Below are 27,538 nucleotides of genomic sequence, written 5' to 3'. Positions count from 1 at the left end.
TTGTTGCATGTTTTGAAGGAGGAGGGAAAGGTATCGGAGTAGAGGGAGGAGTTAAAAATGTGTGTGTGAGCGTAGGGATTATAGTAGGAGCAAGGGGTTTTAGGAGATGGGAGGGAATGGGGTCAAGAAGGCAGGTGGTAGAGGGGTAAATCTGTCTCAGCAGTGACACATCCTCCTCTGAGACAGTGGAAAAAGAGTCAAGGAAGGCAGGAGGAGACTAAGGAAGCGGTGTAGGGTGGGAGGAGTTAACAGAGGGGATGTTCTGATGTATGGATTCCACCTTTTCCGTTAAAATAGTCAGCAAAGTCCTGAGGTGAGATGGAGGAAGAAGAGGCAGCTGAGGGTGGTTTGAGTAGAGCGTCAAAGACAGAAAAGAGTCGGCACGGGTTAAACTTGTGCGTGTTGATTAATGAAGAAAAGTATATTTGTTTAGCCTGAGAGAGGACAGAGTTGAAACAGTATAGCATACATTTGTAGTGAAGGAAGTCTGCGAGAGTGAGGTTTCCTCTAGAGGCATTCAGAGGAACGAGTGGATGAACGCAGCATGCACGTGTGGGAATTTAGGCAGTGTCTGGGGTTAAAGGGGCGAGGACAGCAGAGAGAAAGCGGAGCATGTAGATAGAGAGGAGGGTAAGGCAGAATTGTAGTTCCTGACCAGGTTGTCGGGGTCTGGAGCAGAACTGAGGGAGGAGAGTAAAGTGGAATCATAGGCTGGTAGGTTAATAGAGCGCAGGTTTCTGCAGTAGATGGAGGTGGAGAAGGGGAAAAGAGAGAGAGTGAGAAAATGAGATTAGATGATGGTCAGAGAGAGGAAAGGGGGAAATGAAGAAATCAGAGAGAGAAGTTTTTAGTGCAAACCAGGTCTAGGTAGTGGCCATCCTTGTGGGTGCTGGCTGCAGTCCACTGTTGAAGGCCAAAAGAAGAGATTAGAGAGAGAAAGCGGGAAGCCCAAGGGAGAGAAGGGTTTCATCAATGTGGCAATAGAAGCCCCCAAGGAGAAGAACAGGGGAGTCTGAGGAGAGAAAGAAAGAGAGCCAGGATTCAAAGTGAGAGAGAGAGACAGAAGGGGGATGAGTAGAGGTAGGTGGGCGATAGATGATAGCCACGTGGACAGGGAGAGGAGAAAATACCTGACAGTGTGAGCTTCAAAGTAGGGAAAAGCAAGAGAGGGAGGAGTAGGAAGGGTACGGTAACGGCAGAGAGAGGAGAGCAGGAGCCCCACGCCTCCACCCCTGTATCAGGACACGGAGTGTGGGAGAAAGAAAGGCCACAATAAGAGAGGGCAGCTTCCAGAGCAGAGTCAGACTGAGTGAGCCAGGTCTCGGTTAAAGCAAAGAGGAGCAGAGGGTGATAAAGAAAGAGGTCATGCACAGAGAGGAACTTGTTAGGCCTCAGCCATGCTCCCTGCCAGCGTGCTGAGGCGCAGGGAAAGCGGGTGCTTTCCCTGGCCTTGCGGTTGCTTACCGCACGCGCTGTCAGGGGGCGGGCCGGGGGCGGCGCGTCACTGGCCGGGGGCGGGCCAGTGACGTCACGGAGCTGGTTCGCTCTCATTGGGCGAACCGCTCACGTGACCGGCCTGTTGCGCTGGCAAGCGGGGGAATTTTAAATTCCCCTAAGACCTGCGCTTCCGGAAGCGCAGGTGAACCCCTACTAAAGCCGCTCTAATTGCGGCTGTAGGGGCTCAGTGCTGAGCGGGAGCGCGCCTCAGCACGCTTCCGCCAGTAAGCGGTAAACATGGCCGAGGCCTTAGAAAGAGAGTGAGCATTCCAAAGGGCACAGGAGAATGGGAGGGAGGAGGGAGGGTGGCAGGGGATGAGTATGAGGTTGGAGGGGTTAGCACCAGGAGTAGTAGAAGATGCATGTGACAGGCGAGGATGAGAGCATGTAGAAATAAGGCAGGGACCAGGATTGGGAGAGATATCCCCAGAAGCGAGGAGTAGACGCATGTGTGAGGATGTTTTGTAGGTGTGTGTTTTAGTGCAGGGGGTATAGCTGTGTAGTGACAGAGGGCGCAGGTAAGGAAGTACTGAAGTTCATGTGAACTGAGAAGTGGCGAAGAGAGGAGAGATTTAGGTATTTGAATACAGTTGGAGACATGAGGCTGTTAGAAAAAAGTGCATAATTTGAAAAGAAGTGAGGTCATAGCAAATATAAATAGTAAAGGTGGCATCACGGCAATAGTAGAGGAGAAAAACTGGAAGAGCACTACTGTAGGTTTCACAAAAGTAGAAAAGAGGGTGCGTATCCCATAAAAAGATTATTTATTGGTCATGGAAAAACGGCAATGGAGAGCCCTACCAACGTTTCACGCTTCACAGAGCGCTTTCTCAAGGTAGCTTGAGAAAGCGCTCTGTGAAGCGTGAAAAAGCGCTCTGTTTTTCCATGACCAATAAATAATCTTTTTATGGGATACGCACCCTCCTTTCTACTTTTTTGATACCTACAGTATTGCTCTTCCAGTTTTTCTCCTTCTCTACTAGCCTACCCCTTGGACGGAAGTGCACCTGGGGACCCCTCACCTTTGGATCGCATTGACTGTGCAGCACTCGGAGTGAGTCAATCGCTTGCTACATGTTTTCCTGTTCAGGACTTTATTTAGACAATAGGTACGTTATAGAGTGTTACTATGCTCAATCTTCCTGGTGTTATTGTTGACAACAGCGTCACTTATTAGTGAGCTTACCATCCAGGACTGCAACCCAGTACCTGTCTTCTATCAAGTTTATGTTTAGGGGTCCCCCCTACAAGTATCTGGTTATTTATTCATTCATTTATCCTACTGTTGGGGTCTTTAGCATTACGCAGTCACATGGTCTCTCACAGCAATAGTAAACTGCTGAGGTGCAGTCTGGAGTAGATAATATCCTCCTTTCCAGCGTAGATTAAATCTAGGAATCCGGGCCAGTAGCATCAGAGACCCATACATACATTACATACATTACATACATTACATACATACATACATACATACATACATACAGCGAGAGAGATTTATATAAAATTCGCCACCTTGGATTGCTTTAACAAATTTCTTTCATGGTAATTCATTGGGCGGAATGTTTTCTATCACCTTTCATGCATGGTATGACAACTCGGTGTACAAAGCTAACCTGTTGTACACAGCAATAGAAATGAATGTACTTATATTGTGGGTCTATCTAACTAGGTGACGAAGATGAAGACGAAACAGCTGCCCCTAAGCCAACACTGGTACCAGAGGAGAACAAACAAGCTAAAAAAGAAGATACAAGTGAGGGTGAGAACTTCAGTATCCTAACCAGACTGACCTAACTTCCTTTTGGTAGCAGTGGCTTTTGGTGTAAGCAGTGGCGTTATGTTCAGGCCCAGGGCGGCAAGAATGTCCTTCCCCATATACTTTTACGGCGCTCTCGGGCCTGTCGGCCTGATGGTAAGTCACTTGCATATGCCGGGCACCTTCTTGCTGTCTCCTTGCAGCTGTCCTCCTTTCCGATTCGCTGCGTGAAACGACGCTGTGGACGTTGCCATTGTGGCATCACATGACGTCTCGTTACCATGGCAACATGTCGCAGCGGCAAATGGCGTCGTGTTACCATGGCAACGAGATGCCACGTGACGTCACTTTGGTGACGTCCATGACGTCATTTGACGCTGCAAATCGGGAGGAATAGGGCGACATATTAAGTGCCATGGGGCCTTAGTGTAAGGTAAACTTTAAGTCACTGGTCTCCCATCTCCCATACCTACTTTAACATCCAAAGTAAATTACTTATTAAATAATTTGGAAAGCATTGTTGAGCTAGATGACTGTTTTTTGTTTTCTATAAAATCCGTTATCATAGTATCCGAGGTAAGCATTGCCAGTGTCTCAAAACCATAAAAGAAAATACTAACTAAAAACATACAATCAGCGCTATAACCTAAATAATCTATACCATCAAGGTGAAAAATGCCTAGTGCACAATAAGTGTACAGACGGCCCCGGTAATGCGGCGGGTTCCGTTCTATGGTCCCGCTGCAAAGTGATAATCGTCGGAAAGCGGAACTGGCGATTTTCAGCATCTGCGCATGCGCGACCTCTGCACCCCCCATTCTGTGCATGTGCAAACTCCTTTCTGTGCAAGCGCGACCACCGTCCTGAGCATGCGAGACCTCTGCACCCCCCATTCTGTGCATGTGCAAACTCCTTTCTGTGCAAGCGCGACCACCGTCCTGAGCATGCGAGACCTCTGCACCCCCCATTCTGTGCATGCGCGACCTGGGCAGCCCCCGTTCTGCGCATGTGCATACATGGCGGCCCCTTTCCCGGTATCGCTGTATGAGCGGAACGCCGTAAAGCGGGGCCCTACTGTATAACAGTGAAAATATCAAATGTGAATTATATGTGAAATCTCTTACTAGGGAGAAGTCCAAATAGCAATGGCTGCCAAGGGGATCCAACACACACGTGCTCTCGGGTGAACTTGTTACAATGGGAAAAAAAGGGGGGGAAAAATGCAGTCCCCGGCGCAATATAATAATAGCAAGGATACTAGCAGTACTACTGTTGGTGTCCACAATCGTTATCCCAGCAAAAAGGAATGTCTCAATAGTCCAATTCCAATGTTGAAGTTCTGGAAAGACTTTTCCTTGGTGTGTGACCTTCTATTACATAAAGATAAGACAACAGATCATTGCGCAGTAGCCAGGACCCATGCAGACTTATCTTAGCAGAGGTAAAAGCGCCTACTTCCAGGATAGCTTAATGATGCATGCAGTGGATATAATCTGTTCTTTGACCAGCAACTTCTCTCCAGGATCCACGAACCCACATGGTGCTCCGGCGGCCTACTATATACTCGACCAGGTAAGTGCACACACCATGCAGCAAACAGGTATGCCCAAAATAAAAATTGGTAAAGATGGTGCAATACCGCAAGCACTTTAATAAAAATACGTAAAACAAGACAAGTTACACTTACAATGTATCATGTCTTTCTGTGTGGATACAAAATTGCCGTCCGCAGCATGTAAAGGAAACTCGGCATTCAGTAGTGCCGGGTTGGCGTCTCTCCTCTCTCTGGGGATCCCGAGGAAGTGACGATCCGGTCACGAAACACGTAGGGAGGAGCCTATTCGTGCTGTCAGTCGGTGTGGGACCAACTCGGACTAAGCAGTGAGGTCATCAGGGAAAGCGTCGGACAACTTGCAGCCGTGAGGAGAGATGCCAACCCGGCACTACTGAATGCCGAGTTTCCTTTACATGCTGCGGACGGCAGTTTGTATCCACACGGAAAGACATGATACATTGTAAGTGTAACTTGTCTTGTTTTATGTATTTTTATTAAAGTGCTTGCGGTATTGCACCATCTTTTCCAATTTTTATTTTGGGCATACCTGTTTGCTGCATGGTGTGTGCACTTACCTGGTCGAGTATATAGTAGGCCGCCGGAGCACCATGTGGGTTCGTGGATCCTGGAGAGAAGTTGCTGGTCAAAGAACAGATTATATCCACTGCATGCATCATTAAGCTATCCTGGAAGTAGGCGCTTTTACCTCTGCTAAGATAAGTCTGCATGGGTCCTGGCTACTGCGCAATGATCTGTTGTCTTATCTTTATGTAATAGGAGGTCACACACCAAGGAAAAGTCTTTCCAGAACTTCAACATTGGAATTGGACTATTGAGACATTCCTTTTTGCTGGGATAACGATTCTGGACACCAACAGTAGTACTGCTAGTATCCTTGTTATTATTATATTGCGCCGGGGACTGCATTTTTTCCTTTTTGTCTCAAAACAATAGTGCAAATACAATGACATTATTATGGAAGGATGCATTATATCAGGGGTGCGCAAACTTGTCCCCGTGCGCACCCCTGCCTGCTCTCCTCGCGCCTCGCCCCACCCCTCCCCCTGCTCGACCCTGGCGTCAAATAACATACGTGGTCGGCACATCGCCATGGTAACGTGACATCACCCCGCTGTGTCATTTGACGCTGGGTTACCAGGACGACGCGTCGCTGGAAGGGAAGTTGTGTATTGTAACGGCCTTGCGCTGTGCCCCGGTATTTCATTTTAATGCCTGTGGGAAGAGTGCGGGACCTCTATAACTGCCGCGGCCCCAGTTTGCGGACCGCTGCATTATAACATAATGTGCGTCAGCAGTGTAACTAAAGAACGGGGATACAATGTTTCGTTTGTCATACTTTTTTTTATTTTTGAGAAATAATGTATCCTATCTAAGCTTGATTAGATAATTAAAGGTCATATAAATATATAATGTTCAAATATGATGGAGCGATATGTATTATATCCCATCCATCTATCTGTATATTTCTGCCTCATCACTGAATCCTAGTGTCCACTCTCCTTGTGACCTTGGTTATGTCACTTTTATCTGCCTTTACCTTAGGCACCCAAAGCAGTCTGTCTGCTCTTTGATGAAGGCACTGATTGTGCCTGCAAAATTCTATGTATAGTGCAATGTACATGATCAGCTCTTTTATAAAATAGTTTTCATTTTTGGCTGGCTAATAAATCTGAACTGACGCCTATTCATTATTGCACTTTATTTTCTGCTTGTTTTACTAGTCCTGTGTGATTCCTAGTTTTCTTACTTTGGGTGGTCCCATACACGGCTATGCCCCTTTAAGGACAGCTAATAAGCCCCTTTAAGGACAGGTTTTAAGAACATGAAATAACTTCAGTTGGATGCATTACATGCACCCCACTCTAGGGTAATTCCCTTTACAAGTTTCAATGCACCTTGAGCTGTTGCAATGAGAGAACCTTTCAATCACAGTTTAAACAGAAGCAGAAAACTCCTCCAGGGAAAATGGATAAGTGGAGAACAAATTCTGGAGATTGTGTGAGTATATGGGTTGTTGTGTCTGTTTTATAAGGCCAGCCTAAACAGAACAAATGGGAAGCTGTGCATATTTTTAATGGTAAATCAATGCTTATTTTATATAAAACAAGAAAACACCAATTTATCTATTTACATGTTTCTTGAATCCACATCAAACTATACAACGACTGTAGCCTGCTGGAAGTAGTAACTTTGCTACACATTTGACATGCTCTCATTACATGTGGTTATGTAGAATGGTCTCCACTTACATGCCTGTCACATTGTGGGTTTCAGCTCCACCCCATGAGCTCACAGACGAAGAGAAACAACAGATTCTTCACACTGAAGACTTCCAAAGTTTCTTCGACCACAGCACAAGAATTGTAGAACGTGCTCTGTCTGAGCAGATCAACATTTTCTTTGACTACAGCGGCAGAGATTTGGAAGAGAAAGAAGGGTAATGCAGGACTGTAGAAGTGAATTTGACTTTAAAACTTCAATATTCATTTATAAATCATTCTAAATCTTCTTTTTACAGAGAGATACAAGCAGGTGCAAAGTTGTCCTTAAATAGACAATTTTTCGATGAACGCTGGTCAAAACATCGTGTTGTCAGCTGCTTGGACTGGTCTTCTCAGGTAAAATAAATCATTCAGTTAATACTTGCATGTAGGAGGAAGGACGTACCCACCAATATAAATGGGACAAATCAGGCACCATCTCATATATAGTGGTATGGTGGGTATGTGAAACACTGAGCATACCATATACCCGGATTATGCTCTTGTTTGTTTTTACTAAAAACTTGCTTTTCCCCCCTTCTTCCTTTACATATTAACTAAATAAAAAAGATTTTTTTTTCTTAAATCATAAATGAGTGTCAGAGTTTTTAATCTATTAACCTCCAAATCATAGACCTCTCTGCTGTACGTTCCTGTCCCCTCCAGCTCTGAACTGCATTAAGTAGTTTTAAGTAGAAACACTTATGATGTTAATGCAATCTGTAGAGTTATTTTAAGGGTCAACGTTAAGGTCATATTTTCTTCCAGCCAAAGAAAGTCATTACAGTGGTGGTGTTTTGATACATGTTGCTTAGCAAATGTTGATACTTGGGAGTCAAGAGGGAATTAATTGGCAGCTGCATGATATTTTTTCGTCTTCTGACTTTCATAGAGCAGTGGGAGACTAACATTGGTACCTTTCATTCAAGTGTACTTCTCTACATTTTAGCTAATAAGCCGGTTTAAATGTAATACACACTTTTTTTTGTCCATCCTCACATGGCCAAGTATAGATTTTAAAGTGAATCCGCTGTAGGTATCAGAGTTAAAGGTATTGCCGAGTTCATTTATTGGGCCGTGAAAACCAGTGCGCCAACATTTCCAACTCGGAGACTTGGATGTCATCTCTCCCTGACTTTACCCCCTGCTACGAAATTAAATGACATTGTGATACAAATTGCCGTCATCTCTCAAATCTTTCTGTTCCCTAATAGGGACCCTTCATAAGATTGCTCTACAAACTTGTGTTAATGCTGCTGGTCTATTTTGAAATCGTCTATGTTTTTCCTACTTCCTCATGCCATATGTATCAGGCTTCTGTGTTCATGCTTCTTGGCGTACCAAATACTGGGATTGTTTGTGTATGGTTCGGTAGAGTATTTCTCAATTGTGCACTGTGATTCCTTGCATGCAAATGATTTAGTTTGCCTTTAAGCACTGTATTTGCATCGTTTTTATTTTGATTACAACTGGTTTAAAGACGCAGCACTGGGCCGTTGTGCGACTCGCTTAGTGAGAAAAGTGACACCCTGTTTATAATAGTTGACGTTGTTTTATGACTACTTTGCTGCCGGATAAGATTTATTTACATTCGGCACATTGCGGCACAAATGTTGCCGCTTGTAAGAGAGAAATGAGACACCCCTCCTTCACCAAGCTAAATCTCTTCTCTCTGACAGTACCCGGAGTTACTTGTTGCATCGTATAACAACAATGAGGAGTCGCCGCATGAGCCAGACGGTGTGGCTCTTGTATGGAACATGAAATATAAGAGAACTACCCCAGAGTATGTTTTTCACTGCCAGGTATGTTCTGAAACTCTGACTCCCGGAACCAGACATTTGATGCCTATACTTTTGGCTTCATGCCTTTCTCCCCACAAATACTTGTCAGCATAATGATTTCATTGCTCGTATTTAAACCACATATATTTGCAAACAGATGTTGATTGAGCTCTTCATCACTTCAAAAACAATCTTTTTTCTGATGACTTTCTGACATCATTCAGAAGGTTTAAACGTGCCAGAAAACTGCATGCTACATCCCCTCTGATTTATATTAATGCAAGCTCTCCAGTGCAAATCTTTCTTTTGGGACATGGTTTCAAATGCCAGACAAGAGGTTTTGCCCATTTAAATATGAAGTACACGGCCCGAGGAGATGGAAACAGACTTGTTTAAGTGGAAACATATGCTTACAATGTGATATACATTTTAAGGAAAGAAAATAGCTTAAATGTGTTTGCCAACAACTGTGCGACTTCTATTTTCTGAATGTCAAAATTCCCAGAGTTTATTGTGATGGATTAAATGTACCGTGTAATCTGATGCTGTCAGATTACTGTCAGGGCACAGTCTATAAGACTGACAAATGTTAATTTCACTGAAAGAGATATCAAAAAGACCACAAAAAAGGCTGTACAATGCTGAGAGACTTTGCTCTTTTTTTGTTCTTTAACCCCTTGAGTTCCCCATGGCTTGGCTCTCCAGTCATGAGGTCCTGCACTGCATGGGACACTTGTTCGTTTATTAGCTGAGGTCGAGTGTTGCACTCCTAGTGCTGGAACGCCATCTCAATACATGAGACGACTTCTTCCATTCACGTCATCTGTGGCGACGCAATCATGTGTTCGCTGCCAAGGCTCAATCATACGCTTGCAATGTGCTGGTAGGGCTGTGGCACTGGTGCTTCAGCCCCTCCAGTACAAAGGGTTAATGCAGCAGTACTACGTACCCCTCTTTATATAATATGTATATATGTGTGTGTGTATTTGGTATGTGGATATGTATATATCTCATGTGACAATATATAAATCTACATTCTTACCTAAGCTGCATCGTTTGTTGCTCCTGTTATAATTCTGTAAAAATCCTTATGGTGTGCCTAACAAAATGGCCACCTTCTAACTTGATGCTGCAGTCTGTGAAATGCTGCAGCTGCAATGTAACAGTATATTATCACGTGTGACACATTATTGTTACAGCTTTCGGAGTAATATAGTCTGCTGTTTGGAACACAGCAACAGATCTGTTTGGAACACAGCAATAGATCTGTTTGTGATACTTTTTTAGTAAAGAGTAGAGCTCAAAAAGGTGTGAGAGCCCATTTCAGAAGAGGAAGTGGATATGACTTTCTAAATGGTTGCTGTTGCAACCAAAGAATGATCAGTGCATTAAAAAAGATCATTACAAATGGCATTAGGAATTAAAGAGAAAAAGGACCGTATTATCTAATACTACAGTACTGATTTATTTGAAAAAAAATATAGGATTTTTCACGTTTTGCTGGCTTAATAGACTTATTGAATAAGCCCCGAAGCTTGGTACTGTATTAATAAAACATTGATTAAGAGACCACTGAGTCTCCATTAGTGCTCTTTTTAGTGCTCCACAGTGCTTTTTGCTGCTGTGCTTTTCTGGTTCTTTGCGTCCATGTGGATCAACAAGGAACTTCTCATCTACTGTATTAATTAAACTGCAATAGTGCCAATTGGGGCACTATCGCACAGAAACTTCTATTGACGTCAATTGCCGTTTTCGTGCGATAGTGTTGCGATCTGCACCATCGCCGTTTTAATGAAGGCCCCCCCCCCCCTCTCTATTTTAATGCAATGCTTTTACATACTACATTTTCTTTCTTCAAGCAATATCTTTACTCTTGGCCGACATTCAGTAGGAAAAAGTGTTGCCTTTTTATATCATCCTGTTGCATAAACATTTGGTTTAATGCATCGGAACTCCATTATTTAATAGATATTTTGCATACTGTATTGGGCTTACTGTGTCTTTAGGCTTGCATTTTCACTTGCTTGAAAGCCATCTTCTAAAAGTAAAATCTTACAGTAGAGGAGAACATTTAGGGGTGACCACAAAGAACTGTTAAGCAGCCAAATCCCTAAGATCCCTGTTTGCATAAACACACCGGATATAGCAAAGTTTCCTTCGATCTTTTTAAGTGGGAGAAAACCCCCCCATAAAATATCTGAATCTGAGGCTTTTGGATCCAATCCATTTATGTCACGGCTCTCATAAAAGCGGCCGTGCCACATTGCAGGTAAAAACTACTTCTCACATGTAGACAAAAAGAATGTGCTCAAATTAACCTCTCATGGGGAAAATAGACACAGATATCAGTCCATAAAAGATGAGTGATGTGCTCAGTCCATAAGAGATGGGAGGAGCGGCTCAGTGAGTAAAGACACTACTGGCACGGAGTTTGAAGCAGGGGAACCTGGTTCAATTCCCGGTGTCGTCTCCCTGTGACCTTGGGCAAATCACGTTATCTCTCTGTGCCTCAGGCACCAAAAACATAGATTGTAAGCTCCACGGGGCACGGACTGTGTCTGAAAAATGTCTCTGTAAAGTGCTACACAACTAGCAGCGCTATACAAGAACATGCTATTATTATTATACTTGGCTCTTCTGTTTCCTCCAGAGGGGATCCTTGCATAGATAGACAAAGAATAGACCAGCACAAACACCGATCAATAAATTAATATTTAAAAAAAAAATAGTAGCAAACAATGCTCAGTTACATACAAGATGTAATGCTCAATCACTTCAAGAGGAGTGATATGGAGGTAGATATAAGGAAGACGCTATTCACGTTGTCCTTATGTGTAAGTGGGAAATGTTACATTGAGCGAGAGTCTCTCAGATATCTGGTGAGTCCCGTTCTGAAAAGCCAGCTCACAGGCGACCCTTGGCGTCCACGTGCATGCTGCTCCCATTCTGCTTCTCCACACTCCCTTCCGCATTCGGCGACCACTGGGTGCCTCCACTGACATCACCCGTGCTCTCTTGAGAAACACTGCCACCAATAACCCAACGTGTTTTGGTAGTTAGCGTTATCAAAAATGAATAAGTTTTTATCTTCCGGCCCTGTGTAATTGTAATCTTATCTGGTTCACTTATACTCCCGCTGCATCTCGTCAAATGAATCATGCTGCCATAATTGTCCAAACAAAAATGAGACCCTAGATAAATAATCCAATGTATATGCAAATGTATTTATTCTGATCACAAAAGCAAGATTAGGTAAAGATTGTAAAAATATGTGGTTACTATGGAAGTATTAGAAGTAAAAAATAAATAAATATGTGAAACTGCCTATACTTGTCTTATATATTATATTAATGGTGTCAGTTACCAATATTTAACAATTAAACATGCTAATTCCATGAGTTCACTAGCAGGCACTGCCCTTTTTTAATGAATGAGATTGTTGTTTTCCACCTAATTTTTGACCCCTTCTTGTGATAATATTTACACTGGTTCTATTGCCTTAGAATAGTGTTCATTAAATTGAAATACAAAGTGGTTTTTATTGAGGGATGTTAAATTTTAACATCTCTTTACAGATATGATGTTTTTTAGGTGAAACACAAACTTTTCTTTATTATGCAAATACTATCTTTTTATTTTGCGAATATCTTCTTGTGCTTAAAGTGAGGATTTATAAACGTGTTCTCTTTCGCAGTCGGCTGTTATGTCTGCGGCTTTTGCAAAATTTCACCCCAATCTCGTTGTGGGGGGAACATACTCCGGCCAAATCGTCCTATGGGATAATCGCAGCAATAAGAGGACCCCAGTCCAAAGGACCCCCCTGTCAGCGGCTGCTCACACGGTAAGAGATGACTGTATCTTTCAGAAGCAGCTCAGGGCATTCGTGCAGCAGTTCCCCGAGACGGTAGAGTGGATGCCAATTGTGCGTTTCTGGCGCAGGTTTCCTAGGCATACATAATGGGGTATATCTGCGGTCTGCATGTGTTTGCTTTGATGCAGTCTCTTCCCCCCTTTACTTCTTAGTAAAGGTACCTGTGTTACTTTCCTGTTTTGCAAGCTCCCATGTCACCGGTGGCAGCAGGAAAATTTAAGGAGATCTAAACCAAAAGTTTGAGTCCCGTGGTGGTGGTCTAGAACGCTGATACCTTTACCGGGAAGTATCTCAGAAACGGGGGTATATCCAGAGCTGAGAATAGTGTTGTTCTGTCCCAGGACCCCATGGTTACCATCCAGCCAAAAAATAAAAAGGCTGAGTAAAATACATTGGAATCACAGATTATATTACAAATAGTTGTATATCACATAATAACTCCAAGAAGAGCAGAGCTACAGCTGGGAGATCCACAACTCGACATTTCCAAGAATTTCCCACTTTTGAGGTCATTCCATAATGTAATGTGTGTTTTTGTTATTTGTAATCATTTTATTCACTTGAATCTGCATCTTGTGCAACAGGATGTACCTTTCATCATTGCAGGTAATATTAGGGGATAGTGGGATTAAGTATTCATTATAAATCTCAGTGCTGTGCATTGATCAGGAATGGTTAGGTATTTGACCACAATAGTTGTTGAACCCGGGACAATGTTGTGCTTTCTTTGTGATGAAGTGAAATAACGTAATATTTTGTTTGCTACCTCTGTCGCCCAGCACCCGGTTTACTGTGTAAATGTGGTCGGCACGCAGAATGCTCACAATTTAATCAGCATCTCGACAGATGGCAAGATATGTTCCTGGAGTCTTGATATGCTGTCACAGCCACAGGTATGGAGAAAATAGTTACTGTTTAATAAATAAAAAATTTTAAAGGGAGATGTTGACCATTACACAGAAAATTATAGTTATAAACCAATCCAAATCTAATCCGTTAGTATGTGTGAACATACGACAACATCACGCTCCCTGTATTGGTAACTGGTGGGAAGAAGGGGGTGTTAGTCTGCATTTGATTCACTCTGATGGATTTGAGAGATGTACAGTAATGTTTTTCAAGTACTATTAGTTTTAGTATATTACCAGTAATGCTGGTTTAATAATGTATTGCTCTACACTGTGTTGCATGTACATGGCACTTACCTAATGGAATGTAATATGACATGTACAAAGTTTAGTTGGATTTATGTTTCACACTAGAGGAATCTAAACATCGTCTACTCCTAGACTTCTTTGCCTCATGCTCTTGTTCTGCTCATGTAATCAGCAAATTCTTTCGTTTTATAACCCTGCCTGGAAAAAATAGCAAAGTTAGTGCAGCTGAAGACTTAAAAGTAGCATTCTGAAGCACAATGAATGTAACCCAGGTGCTTCTTGATAATACTGTTGTGTTGTCAGTGCAAGAGTAACAAATACTGCATGTAAAAATTCGAGAACAAAACCTTTGGTGCTCCAGGTGGTCCGTGCAGTATTGAGTGCCTGTCCGTACTTCCCCCTTTCCACTGCCCTCTGCAAAATGATGTATCAACGTATTTCACTGTAAAGTAATGGAACATAATTGTTTCCGTTTGATCTGAATCAGTGATGCACTGTATTGTTTTCTTTAGTTTGACATTCCCTCCATTCCCCCTTTCTTTGCTGTTTCTCTCTTCATTTCTCCTTCTATTTTGTTGATGCCTATTTTTCTTCTTCTTTGTTTCCATTGTATCCTTCTTTCTTTTCAAAATCTAAAAACCTAATACAACTGTTGGGAAGAAATCCCTCAGGATTGTAGAATGCAATATAAATGCGACAGTACCTGCACTATAGAAAAGACAGCGCTTTCCTAAAAAAACACTTTCTGCCCCCACTACCCTCTCCTTCTCTCTAGGACAGCATGGAGTTGGTTCATAAGCAATCCAAGGCCGTCGCTGTCACCTGTATGTCCTTCCCAGTGGGAGATGTCAACAACTTTGTTGTGGGAAGCGAGGAAGGGTCGGTGTACACAGCATGCCGCCACGGCAGGTACACTAAAAAGTTGAATCGTTTTCCATGCGATTCGCAGAGCTGACAAGGAAGATGCCTCCCTAATGGCACTTAGCGACACGTACTGCAAGAACTTTGTGATTAAATATTACATGGAAATTGCCCCATTTAGGGAGGACTAAAAGGAACTGCATGATCCACTCAAAATGTACCAGATAATGTCTTCCTTTCATTTTTATTGTTCTGTCTTTTTTTTTTAAAAAGAAGCTTTAAAAGCTGCAAACAAACAAGATTTAAGCTGCCGTAGTGTGCTTCTGTGTACAGAGCATGACTAGCACTTTTGATTTTGCGGCAATAATAGATTTATTTGTAATTTTTTTATTATTGATTTTTATTTTTGAAAACGGGTAGAATTGGAAAATATACTAAAGCACGCATAAGTAAAATAAATAAATAAAAATAATCGGAAAAGGATTGCTAATTTCCACATTTTTTTCATTCAACGAATAAACATAAATTCACAGTCCAAATGAAAAGTTAAGATGCCAAAGGTCATTATTTGTTTTGCTTTACAGGTGGAAAAAATAAAATAAGTGAACGTGCACCAATGTTTTAACACAAATGATAGCCCCAGTTGTATTTCTTTAGAGGTTATATTAGGAAGATAGGGTGCCCATCAAAATAGCAGCCTTTCCCCATCTAGACTAGTCATGCTAACCTTGAAGTACTAAGTGGCAAACAGGGATAAGGTTCAGCAAACATTTTGACTTTGTATTCTTTATTTCATGCAGCAAAGCTGGTATAAGTGAGATGTTCGAAGGCCATCAAGGACCAATTACAGGAATCCACTGTCACTCAGCCGTGGGAGCTGTTGATTTTTCTCATCTGTTTGTGACTTCATCCTTTGACTGGACTGTTAAACTTTGGACAACGAAGGTAGCTAGCTACATGCTTAGATTTTTATTCTAAATCTGGTAACACAAGGGGGTGCTGTTACTTAAAAATGACAGGTCTTCATATTAGTTTTTTTAGCAACATACTGTATGTCACATGCAGTAATGGAGCTGAAATGTCCTCAAGCAAAGAGAAGATGGCTTCACATTAAGAATCGAAGGCCAGGGAACATGCATTTGCATAATTTTACATGCTTACACAGTGGTTTTGTGATGGGGTTAACTATCCATGAATTCATGATGCACTTTGCATGTGTTATTGTTCAAAAGTGATTTTATTAGAAGTAATAAGATTTTAAAGATAGGCTTCTTTTAACATATAATGTAAGAGCTTAAGATGTGATCCAGTTACGTTGCTCAAGGCATTCCCGTCAGAGTTTGTGCAGCTCAAAATTACTTTCTGTTAAGTAATGATTGAGACTCCTAATATTTCTGTCAAAGCGATGACGAAGAAAGGATTTTTATATAAAGCTGACGCTGAAAAAAGTCAATCTGTGCCAAAAAAAGAAAATAAGACTATTTAATCTTTAAAGGATAGATATACACACAAAATAACAAATCCTTCCATGATGGTCACCTGTCATACTTCCAATTCTCAAAAGAAATTGTTTAAGTGTAGTGATATCTGTATTCAGTGTGGGAGGTAAATATACAGGGAAAAATCCGGTAAACGTAGAAATCCGTGTTGTATACAAGGTCAAAGTAATCCTCGGTGGTATTTAACTCCTTTGCTGTCAATGGCATGCTTTTTTTTCCTTCAAAATATTGCAGGCTTTTTCCAGTAAACACTAATATTTTGACCTTTAACAGATCCAGAAAGCCTTTGAAAATGCTTAAATATCATCAGTGCATGGAAGCTAATGCACTGTATTTTGTATTTCATTTCCCCCCCCCCTGCATAGAATAACAAACCCTTGTATTCGTTTGAAGACAACGCAGACTATGTTTATGATGTCATGTGGTCTCCCACTCATCCAGCCCTCTTTGCTTGCGTAGACGGAGTGGGGAGGCTCGACTTGTGGAATCTCAATAATGACACTGAGGTGAGGCAACACTGGCTTGGAAAACTCACTGAAAACTATTGCAACTCGTGCTTCAATACTAGAATGTTTGGAGCCAAAGGGGCCTGAATTATGGTGCCAGTGAATTAATGTGTGCCAGCAAGGGAACTAATCGGCATGTACCTTGTGTGAATTTGCATGTATGAAGCAGTCACTTTTGAGCATGGGAATAAATGAACACTAGTGAGGTAATGAATGAAGAGACTTGGAAGAAGTTTCAGTGACTCTCCGTAGATCACTTACTTCAGGAGTGGCCAATTCCAGTCCTCAAGGGTCACCAACAGGTCAGGTTTTAAGGATATCCCTGCTTCAGCACAGGTGGCTCAATCAGTGACGCAGTCAACGACTAACCTAGCTCCTGGGTGGTATGTGAATGTTTGAGGGAGATGATTAGTAAGCTGGGCAGTAGTGTTCAAATTAATGCTTGGGAGCTTTTGTGTGGGTGAGTAAATAACTTTTTTTTTTATTGCTGTAGGTACATTCTGGTTCCGGTACTGGGTTTTGGTCCAGACATCCTTTTTTATTTTTTTATATGTATCAATGGGTATTATGCACGGTCTGTGTGATTTTTGTTTATAGCTATGTTTTTAATAATACGAAGGACCTATTCAATATGTTAAGACGTCACTGTGCTGGATGAGATTTTAGGCCCATGCATTTCAACAGAACTGAACCTTTCTCATACTTGAAAACGAGAGGTAGCTCTGAATGTATTACTTCCTGTCAAAACATTTTATAAATAAATTCTCCAGCATGGTGAAGATGTCTTCATAGCATGTTGAGGAGATGCCTAAAAGGAATAGTGCAGCCAAAGTCTGCAATCAGAAATATTGTATACATCATAACTTGTTTTGAATATAGGTGCCCACCGCCAGCATGACAGTGGATGGCAATCCTGCCCTCAACCGTGTCAGATGGACTCATTCCGGGAGAGAGATTGCTGTAGGAGACTCAGAAGGACAGATATTTATATATGACGTGGGAGAGGTATGTGATTTGTCTTCAAGCAGTTACTAATTTGCTTTTGACTTGCTTGTTAAGGGGGTGGCCAACTGCATCACTAAGACCGGTCCTATTTCAGTTCCTCATAGCATTCTGGAATTTTTTGTTCTATTCTCAGTATAACATTGGTAGTGTAGGAACCTGCTGATAGGGTTTACCTTGACATGGATGTTGGCTCAGTATGTTTTGGCCGAAAGATAGAACTACATGACCCATACTTATGAGAAGACAACATAGAAATGAACTAAATAATGTGACACATTGGATGTACATTGAGGTTTTTGTTTACTGTTGTATATTTGAGGGCCCTTTCCCAGTAGCATTGCACAAATAAACATATAATACTGTGGGTCTGGGTTATGTGGAATTTTTTTTTGAAGTAATCAAATCATCATGGTGTATATGATTCAACTTGTGGTACATTGAATATAGCCATGTAATATATATGTGTAAATATTATATTTGTGTGTGTACTGAAAAATATTTCCTTACAGCAAATTGCTGTGCCTCGCAATGATGAATGGACCCGTTTTGCTAGAACTCTTGCAGATATCAACGCCAACAGGGCTGACGCAGAAGAGGAAGCAGCAAATCGTATACCTGGCTAAAAGCCTGTCCAATGTCAGAGACCGGGCAAGTTGGCATTGACGTAATGTACCCTCCAGAACTGTAGCACGTTTCTGTTCAAAAGCTAACTTAAGAAGAAATATGTGGATAGGTTCTGTGGACTACAACGATCTATAAATTTCATTGCAAACAAATGCAGTGTCCCTTTTTTATTTATATGTGCTTACATACATACTCCTCCTGGTCTGTGGATGGATGTTACTAGTAAAGCTGACTGACCTTTGCTAAGACTGTCGAGCCTTGGTGTAACGTTGCTGTTGGATGAGCTGTTCAATGATCCACTTTATAAAAACAGGTTAACTTACTAATATAAATCCTAATTATTTTTAAATGAAAATTCCGCCTCAGGATAGTACTATTGCATTAGGGCTCAGTATGTAAAGGACTGCTAATGTTATAGCACGCACAGTGATATGTTATCTTACTGCATGCAACTGTCGTCTGTAGACACCTTACAACATTTGTAGCTTTTATGTTAAGCAAAATGGTAATTAAGTAATGCCATTTTATTAAAATGAAACTGATATTTCTGACTGACTGAAATACTCCTTGTGTCGTGTCAAGTAAATGAAGTAAAAGCGAGGCTCCAGCATTAACGCACGTGATCCGGGCTTTATTACCTCTTATCAGTCCAAAGCTTCCTGTTTTATTAACCTAAACACATACAAAAACTGCCTAAAAACTAATATAAAGAACCCAACAAGTGCAGCGGGATCAAGCAATGCAGAGCAATGGACTTTCAACATTGAATATGAGGAATGTCCATACCGCAAGCAAAATACTTCAGATTCTATTATCAACTATAGTTTTCCCTGTCAATAACGTTCTTTCAATGGCGTAAAGCTGTACTTGTTCATTTATCATGGGGGTCAATAAAAACAATGTTGCAATACAAGCTTTCACTGAATATAACTATGCACTTCATGCTATCAACAAAGAAACCTTTTAGATGGAAGGAAACCCCAGAAAACATGTTTTTTTGTCTCCTGCCAACAGTTTACACCTGCTGGCAACCCAGTCCATTCAAACACCCTCCAGCTCCCATCCAGCAGCAGAAAAGAGCTGCAAGAAAGGATTTTCCTGCTAGAAATGATGCGGTGTAACGGTGATGACCACATAAACTGCTGTTTTAATACAGTTGGACACATTGAGTAATATGGTTGGAGTCTCCTACTAGCTCACGATCTGTATTTTATCTACACTAAATGACTAGAGCAGGGGTGGCCAACTCCAGTCCTCATGGGCCACCAACAGGTCCGGTTTTCAGGATATCCCTGATTCACCACAGGTGGCTGTCAGCGACTGAGCCACCTGTGCTGAAGCAGGGATATCCTGAACACCTGACCTGTTGGTGGCCCTTGAGGACTGGAGTTGGCCACCCCTAGGCCGCACTTATAGTGCTGGCGACGCGACCGATGACGTCACCCGTTGCCACCCACGAAAGTTATAATTAGGTTTTCCGCGACTGTCGCCAGCGTTGTTAGGAAAGGGGGCGGGCCGCAGTCTCTGATTGGATTAGAGACCGTCACATGTGGCGACTGTCTCTAAAAAATCAAATAGACCCAGCTTCAAAAAAATTTGCCACAACGTTGCTCCGTCGCGCTTACTATAAGCGCTTGCGACGGAGTCGATGTATTTGATTTGGAGCGACGTCGCTGTCGCAGACACTATAAGCGCAGATTTAGACTAGACCTTTCTAAATATTCATTCTCTTGTATTTTCACTGCTAACCCGCGGAAGGAATAGAAAATATTGACTGCAGAAAAAATAGTTTTGGGGAGATGATCCTGTTTTTTTGTTTTTGGCCTTCTCTACGCCATATCTGCCTTTCTTCTCCAATATAAGGGTGGTGATTAGTGCAAATAGTTTGAAATACACTTCAGTCAGTCTTTACAGGGTATCGAGTAAAAAAATTGCTGGAAAAATGAGATTCAAGAAATTGCTCCTACAATTTTTCTGAGACCCTGTGGAGAGCACATTTAAGGAATGTCTGCGATAGTCTCTGTATTGTTAGGTCTGAAATACTTAATGCTGGCACCGCATACACCGAACCAATTACCTAAAACTTATTTTTTTTTAAACAAAAAGAAAAGTGGTATTTATTTTGTTTTAATTTCCTCCCTTAGAGGTACAGGCTGTCAAAAGACCCAATGAGCCATTTTCAGTGACGCGTATATCGGGTTAAGTCTGGTAGATTGCTCACAAGATGGACTTTTAAAAAGCATTTTTTAACAAATATCAGACACGTAAGTATTTACAAAATACATACTTTTTTAAAAATCTTTAATTGGGGTGATAATTTTTATTCATTTATTTTTTTGCATCTAATTCTGTATTTTTAAAATCTATTTTATGCAGATCTACAAATATATACTTGTGGTCTGCCTTATGCTTTTTAACATGATATGATTTTCAAGTTGCCCATAATGAGGGAAAGTTTGAGGGGCTTTACTGTACAAACAGATCATCTTCCGTCCTCATTATTTTTGTATTGACTGGGACAGGTTGGGCTATGTGGAAGGAACACTTGTTAGACCTGCACCTCCCAGTTAAAAATACAAATTCTTACTTTCCAAAGAAGCCAAACTACAACTTATATTAAAGAATCATTTCTAATCTGTAATAATTTAAATGTATTAGACGGTATATCGTTTTTGTTTGCGATACAAAGTGTGTGTGTGTGTGTGTGTGTGTGTGTGTGTGTGTGTGTGTGTAAATTATTTTGAATATAATGCTTGCTAAAAGACCCATTTAAGAACTAGATGCGAAGAGTTGACATGATGTAAAACATGTACTTTCACTACAAAGACTGAACGCTTTTCAAAACCAGTAATGTAGATCAACTGAATTCTTACCTAGTTGTGTCTGTATGTACTGTTTCAATAAATTCTATGTACAGTAGGGCCTTGCTTTACAGCGTTCCGCTCATACAGCGTTTCCCAATGTATAGCCATATTCATTGGGTTCGGCGCTTGTTCTGTTTCTCCGGCGATTTTCAGCATGACGCGCTCAGCAGCAATGTATCCGGCTGTCACTAAACAACAATTTTAGTGCGTGCGCAACTCCTTGTCAGATACCATTTGTCAGCAAAACAGTCGGTTTACAGCTCTGCACCTGTTTTCAAAGGTACAATACAGTACAGCCGGGCCCCGCTTTATGGCGGCAGCCTGGAACGGAACCTGCCGTATGAGCGGGGCCCTCCTGTACACAAACAAAAGTTCATTTACAGACGGTGAATATTAAGAGGATATAGAGATGCAAATTAGAATGGTAAACAAAAACTGGGCAACCTAGTAATGTACAGTACTTTTGAAATGCATATGTAGCACAGTAAAGAAATGAAGATTGTTTCTAGGTCCTGATGGATATTAACAAGTACGGAAACCCGTTATATTTAAAATATATATATATTTCTGTATCCTATCCTGTGTGGGTCTCCAGTGAACATTTAGAAGTACAGTAAACGGAAAGAAAATTGTGGTTTCTTAACATACAGTCATATGGTTGACTGTGTCTTAGTTATAAAGCGGCAGTTCAAGCAATATCCTATGTGTTTTTTTTTTAAATCAGTTCTGTACTATGATAAAATATTTGTAGCGTTTAAAAATATATATTTTTAAAGACATTTTAATGTAAGATGTTACAAGCATTTTTGTTCCTATAGCAACCATTTACAAAGTCACACCCCCTTCCTCTTCTGAAACAGGCTCTGGCACACCCATTTTGGAGCTGTGCCCTCTCTAGCAGTGCACCAATTGTATCTAGTGACTGCCTGGTCACATGACCTTCCCCACAGAACTTTGCATCTTGGGTCCTCTTCTGCTGCACTGACAGACATTTAGTGAACCCCCGAGCCAAATCTTCGCCGATCGATCGCAGGAGAACGGTTCGATCAGCAACTTGGCTAATCACTTGTCAGTGTGTAGATTGTGTTGATGCACATATTGAATGCAAATGCTGCTTTAAACCATTGAGATACCCCAGCTAAGAATCACAAGTCAAGTTTACAAATAAGCATTGATAAATGTTCCCCTTCATTTGTTAAAAAGGAGACCTAAGCTAAAGGCAAAACATGCTGGGCTTGTTACATGTGTAATACCCAAGCATTGATAGGTTTTCATCTTTAACTTAATAATAATTGCTAAATGTTTAGTAGTTTATAGCCTCTGAATTTGGATTGACTAACTATGAGGGGCTTCTTTGTAAGTACCTTGATCGGACTGCAGGATCATACAGTCCTACGTGATCATACAGAAAAATGTGAAAAAAATCCTAACATTTACTAAAAGTAAAACTTCCTTTTAAGAAATAAGGGCCTCATGCAGAGAGCATAGAATTTTAAAATTGGCGAATTTCATAAAAAGTAGCTTTTTTGGAGAGTTTTATTCTCCATATGCAGAAAAGTGCGAATTCTGCTATGTTTAACATGGATGCGTGTGGCGAGTTTAAATTGGCGAGATGCGCGCTTCAGAAACGTGTAAAAACAAATTCGCGCCTTTTTTTCCCCTTTACTATAGGCGGCGAGCGCCATCTTGCCATCTTTTCCTGGCGCGGCAAAAATGCGAGAATCGCGCCATTTTTTGGCGCGAACAGCCGCTACTTGCCGTTCGCACCTCTCTGCATTCGGAGAGTTTTAAAAATGGCGAGATGGAGGTTCTCGCCAGCCGCGAGGCGAATTTTAGCAATTGAAAAAACAAAATGGCGCGTTTTTCGGAACTCGACATTTTCTGCCGGTTTCTGCGCGAAATTGTACAAAAAATGGCGAATTTCGAAATAACGATGCTCTCTGCATGAGGCCCTAAACTTGTTGCATTTCGACATTTAATCACAAATATTCTGGGAAATTCTCAGTGTGAAAAAAAAAACCCTAAATAAAATTCCATTAGAGGAAGCTCATACAGTGACTGGCTGTTGTAATCAGAGCTGTGTCTTCAGGAGGTTAGTCTTGTTGAATAGTTTTTAAGAGGCATACCTTCAGGCTTTCCAACAGGTTATCTCATCAAAACTATCCCCTCTATTTTCAATCCCAAATCATGCTGTTCAATTTGACATTTGCCCTGTGTGTTTTCATCACCTTTTTGATGGTAGATATGGAGGCTGCTCACTTGGAAGAGACAGGATCATTCCATGTCTGCCTAGACTCCATCATTTGCATTTAATTGTTGTCCAGCAGAGAATAGAATTAACCCCTTGCAGTCCTTGCTGTTGGTCTTTTCTGCAGCAAAGTGTTTGGATATTTAAGCCAAAACTTACAAATGTATTAGATGCCGGGTTTTTTTTTGCCTACAAAGTTCGAACAGATTTTAACTAGAATCTTATTAGTCTGTGTATGACCATGACACTTATCAGAAAGATACAATAAATTATTGAAATTCTTGAATAAATTGTATTGCACGTTGTATTTTGCCAGACTGAAATATTTAAATAAAACCAATAAGATTCGTTTCTCAAGGATTTCTTCCAGTATTCTAGTACGATGATATGTATGTACCCAATCATCAGTTTATACTGGTTTATCAATGATTCACATGGGTATGTTTAGTTTCTGGTTAACGGTCAAACATTATAATAGACTGAATTTTTACAAAAATATATTTATTTTTCAATACTACTTTGTCTATTAAACCCAGCAGGCAAAAGCAAATTTTGTCTTTTTACCAAAACCTGGTTTTAACTAATAATTAAAGACTCTAACTCATTATGCAGTTACCAATAGTCTCTCATATTTCTAGAAAGGTAGATTCCATCCTAGAGATGGCTGAGTACATTTCTTTGAAGCAGAAATGTAATGTACCTTGGAATTGAAAGGCGCTTCAGATATAGAAGTTATTATATTACTTCTGCTACTACTTCGATCCCAGCAGGAATTCATTCCCTAATGGTGCTGACATTGTGTACAATGCTCTGCAGGTCACACCAGTTATAACAGATAAAATTGTCGTCTCTGGAGACTTATACCTAAAAACACAGTCTTAACCCCCTCTTGCTGACTGAGCAGCTTTGTCGTTAAAGGGTTCACAAATTCCCACTATCTTATTAGTGAAAAATTATTTGGCAAATATATTCATATTTATACATTTATTTTAGCAAGATTTCAATGAAAAACTGCTCTGAAAGGGAATTATATTTGACATACTTAAATGTATCTGTTTCTATGGGCCTACCATGACATTGTTCAGTGCAAATGGATCTTGCATAATGGATTGGACATCTCTACCATTGCTCTGTGAAAAGGCTTAATTACACTCCCAGGAGATTCATCTCTCTAAACAGCAAAAATTGCACTTTATATGTCGCATGTGAATAGCCCTAATGATTTTGTAGCACAGTGGTGCTCAACTTCAGTCCTCAAGACCCTCCCCTCCACCAGTTGAGGTTGTAAGGATATCCCAGCTTCAGCACAGGTGGCTCAATCAGTGGCTCAGTCTTTGATTGACCATGACCTGTTGGGGGGGCCTGAGGACTGAGTTGAGCACCCTTGTCCTAGCACATGCCCATTTGATGCCTTCCAGTGTCACCAGATACCCTTTGCGTACCTAACCCTCTTGCTGCTTCTTCTTTTAACACCTCCGTGTTCTTTTGATCTTCGTTCCTTTGAACTCAACTGAGAATTTAGTTCAATAGTTACTGGGCTCCTTAAACACTGCATGTTCTTGCTTCGTTCGTTTTGGCAATTCTAGCTCTATGGGCGGAGTAGTCTGTTTTATTTGTTTGTGATATCAGATGTACTACAACTGTTCCTGAAGTTGCCAGCAACCTCCATTGTAGTGTAATCGCAAAGCCTCCACCACTGTATTCTTCTCTGCTGTTTCTCACAATATTAATGAACTTCTTTGGCACAGTTTAGTCTCTTGGCAGCCATAACAAAGACTGATCTTGGTTCTCCAGTCTTTGTCCCTTCCAGTTTAACTTTGCATGTTCCTCATTATTTATCCATTATCTTGTAGTGTTTTACAAAGCTGTTTTGGTGCATTTACTTTCTTACTTTATATACTGTTACTTGTTGGCAATCTTATCAGCTTCGCTGGCTCTTGTACTAACAATTACCTAATTGTAATGCTCCATTCAATAAAGCTTATAGAACCTATCACCTTACCACTAGGGGTGCCATATTGCATATCGGACTGCAGTGGTTACACTAAACTCAGGCAGTGGTTACACTAAACCTATATTTCCACTCAACTATAAAAACAGCGCTGATTACAGATACATTCATCTACAATTATTGAGGGGTGTAAAAGAATTAAAAAAATGTAGGTTTAAAAATGATCAGGTTAATACACCTACCATATTTCTGAACATATTGTGTATTAATTATTAATTATATCTTTAACGGTGCATGCAATGTCTTGTATATAATGTATACCCTGCTCATTATGTAACTGTATTTGTAAACATGTATTACTTGTCTTAACCTGTGCCCAGGACATACTTGAAAACGAGAGGTAACTCTCAATGTATTACTTCCTGGTAAAATGTTTTATAAATAAATAATTAATTAATCTTCGCTTAAAAATGTAAGAAATAGTGTATTTACCTTGTTTGCTATGATAGTGGGTTAGTGCATTAAAGCAGCAGGTCAAGCAATATCCTACATGGTTTTTTTTAACAAATCAGATCTGTACTATGTGAAAATACTTGTAGCATTTAAAAAAAATGTTTTAAAGACATGTTTCTAATGTAGGAAGCATTTCCAAAGTGACAGCCCCCTTCCCCTTCTGATAGGCTCTGGCTCTTGAGCCCCACCCTCTCTCTAGCAGTGCACCAATTGTATCTAGTAACTGCCCAATCATATTCCAGGACTACATTGCCCACAATGCTGTGCAAGAACTGAATTAAATAACCCTCCGCAAGCGATCGATTACAGGAGAACGGATCGATCTGCAGTTTGTATTGATGAACATATTGAATGGCAGCTTGAACTGCAGCTTTAGTCTGACACAAACCCATTTTTTATTGCATCAATGAAAGGTCTTTTTACATTCACAGCCATAACCTTATAGCCATGAAGACAGCATACATTGCAAAGGCAACAAGCTGCGGTAATTCATTTTGTCCATCAGAGCTTAGTTCTTCAATTTAAATGTACAGTAAAAGCAGTGGGTTTTTTTGTGATGGTACAAGTCGGTAGGCTGTACTGATACCTTTTTTTCAGAGTGAAGTTGACACGGGACCGATGTGTAATGCTCTCCAAGAATTGTCCAAATTAAGCTTGGACTTGCAAGAGCGCAGAATGTACCTGTACAGAGCAGGTCAAAAAAAAATAAAAGTTCTTGTACAGGATTTTGAAGAAAGATGAACGATCCCACGCCCTTGCTATGACAATGCCACCAAAGTCACTGAAAAATCTACTCTTCCAGGGAGTTTCACTTCACAAAAAAATTGCAAAAATGATCCTCCAATTGATCAGGATGTATTTTACAGACAATTAAAAGAATCAATCAAAAAAGGATGCTTGATAGTGAAGATGCTGATTTAGCGCAATGGTCTCGCGTGCTTGATCAAAAACATTCAAAAGGGAACAGAGGGGTGGGAGAGGCGTTTTACATTTACTAAGATATGAGTACCACCACCACTTTTTTTTTTGGAGTGCTTTTTTTTGTTTGGGGAAAAAAAAAATTGTAGAAATACACTGCTCAGTATAAGATAATCATGCCAAGCTTCAATACTCTGAGGCCATATACAATACCCCAATACATAGCAGCCTGTAGATATCTCACCTACTCATTTCAAAATAAAAATACTTCCTCAGGGCTAGATGCCTTAAGCTCTGTTAGCCTATTTAACCTGACGATAACATAAATAACGGTTGGTTATTCTCTTTTGTGAATATCCGTTACCATTAACCTAACGTTAGCCCAACATATGGCGAGTGCTCGTGATATGCAAAAGAGACGTTCCCCCTAACACCACCTATCCATTAAATGCCATTCAGGTTAACACTAAGGGAGAGAGTTTACTAGCCTCCCAGGTGACGTATACTTCCCCAAACACCTTTATGCAACACATAGGCGTAACAAACACCTTTTATACAGTACATGTGCACAAGAAGCAACATACCTGGAAAATATGCAAATTTAAGTCATGTGACATTAGTCTGCATATCCAAATTAACATATTGTA

At 40.9% G+C, this 27,538-nt stretch overlaps 1 protein-coding gene across 1 annotated transcript in view; it reads left to right on the top strand.

Moving 5' to 3' along the window:
• The window catches only part of DYNC1I2 (dynein cytoplasmic 1 intermediate chain 2), a 38,029-nt gene extending 19,081 nt beyond the window's left edge, over positions 1 to 18,948 (top strand). The window contains exons 4-14 of the mRNA XM_075609079.1: positions 3,167 to 3,256; positions 7,104 to 7,266; positions 7,348 to 7,447; positions 8,770 to 8,895; positions 12,569 to 12,715; positions 13,525 to 13,638; positions 14,678 to 14,811; positions 15,564 to 15,708; positions 16,628 to 16,768; positions 17,648 to 17,773; positions 18,283 to 18,948. Of these exons, the coding sequence (XP_075465194.1) occupies positions 3,167 to 3,256; positions 7,104 to 7,266; positions 7,348 to 7,447; positions 8,770 to 8,895; positions 12,569 to 12,715; positions 13,525 to 13,638; positions 14,678 to 14,811; positions 15,564 to 15,708; positions 16,628 to 16,768; positions 17,648 to 17,773; positions 18,283 to 18,396 (1,400 nt within the window). The 3' untranslated portion in view covers positions 18,397 to 18,948. The remainder of the gene's footprint in view (positions 1 to 3,166; positions 3,257 to 7,103; positions 7,267 to 7,347; positions 7,448 to 8,769; positions 8,896 to 12,568; positions 12,716 to 13,524; positions 13,639 to 14,677; positions 14,812 to 15,563; positions 15,709 to 16,627; positions 16,769 to 17,647; positions 17,774 to 18,282) is intronic.
• The last annotated feature ends 8,590 nt before the right edge of the window (positions 18,949 to 27,538 follow it).

The sequence above is a fragment of the Ascaphus truei genome, chromosome 7, assembly GCF_040206685.1.
Source record: "Ascaphus truei isolate aAscTru1 chromosome 7, aAscTru1.hap1, whole genome shotgun sequence".
In the NCBI taxonomy this organism is placed as follows: domain Eukaryota; kingdom Metazoa; phylum Chordata; class Amphibia; order Anura; family Ascaphidae; genus Ascaphus; species Ascaphus truei.
Note: the sequence above shows the minus strand (reverse complement) of the source record. Positions and strands in the feature narration are given on the sequence as shown.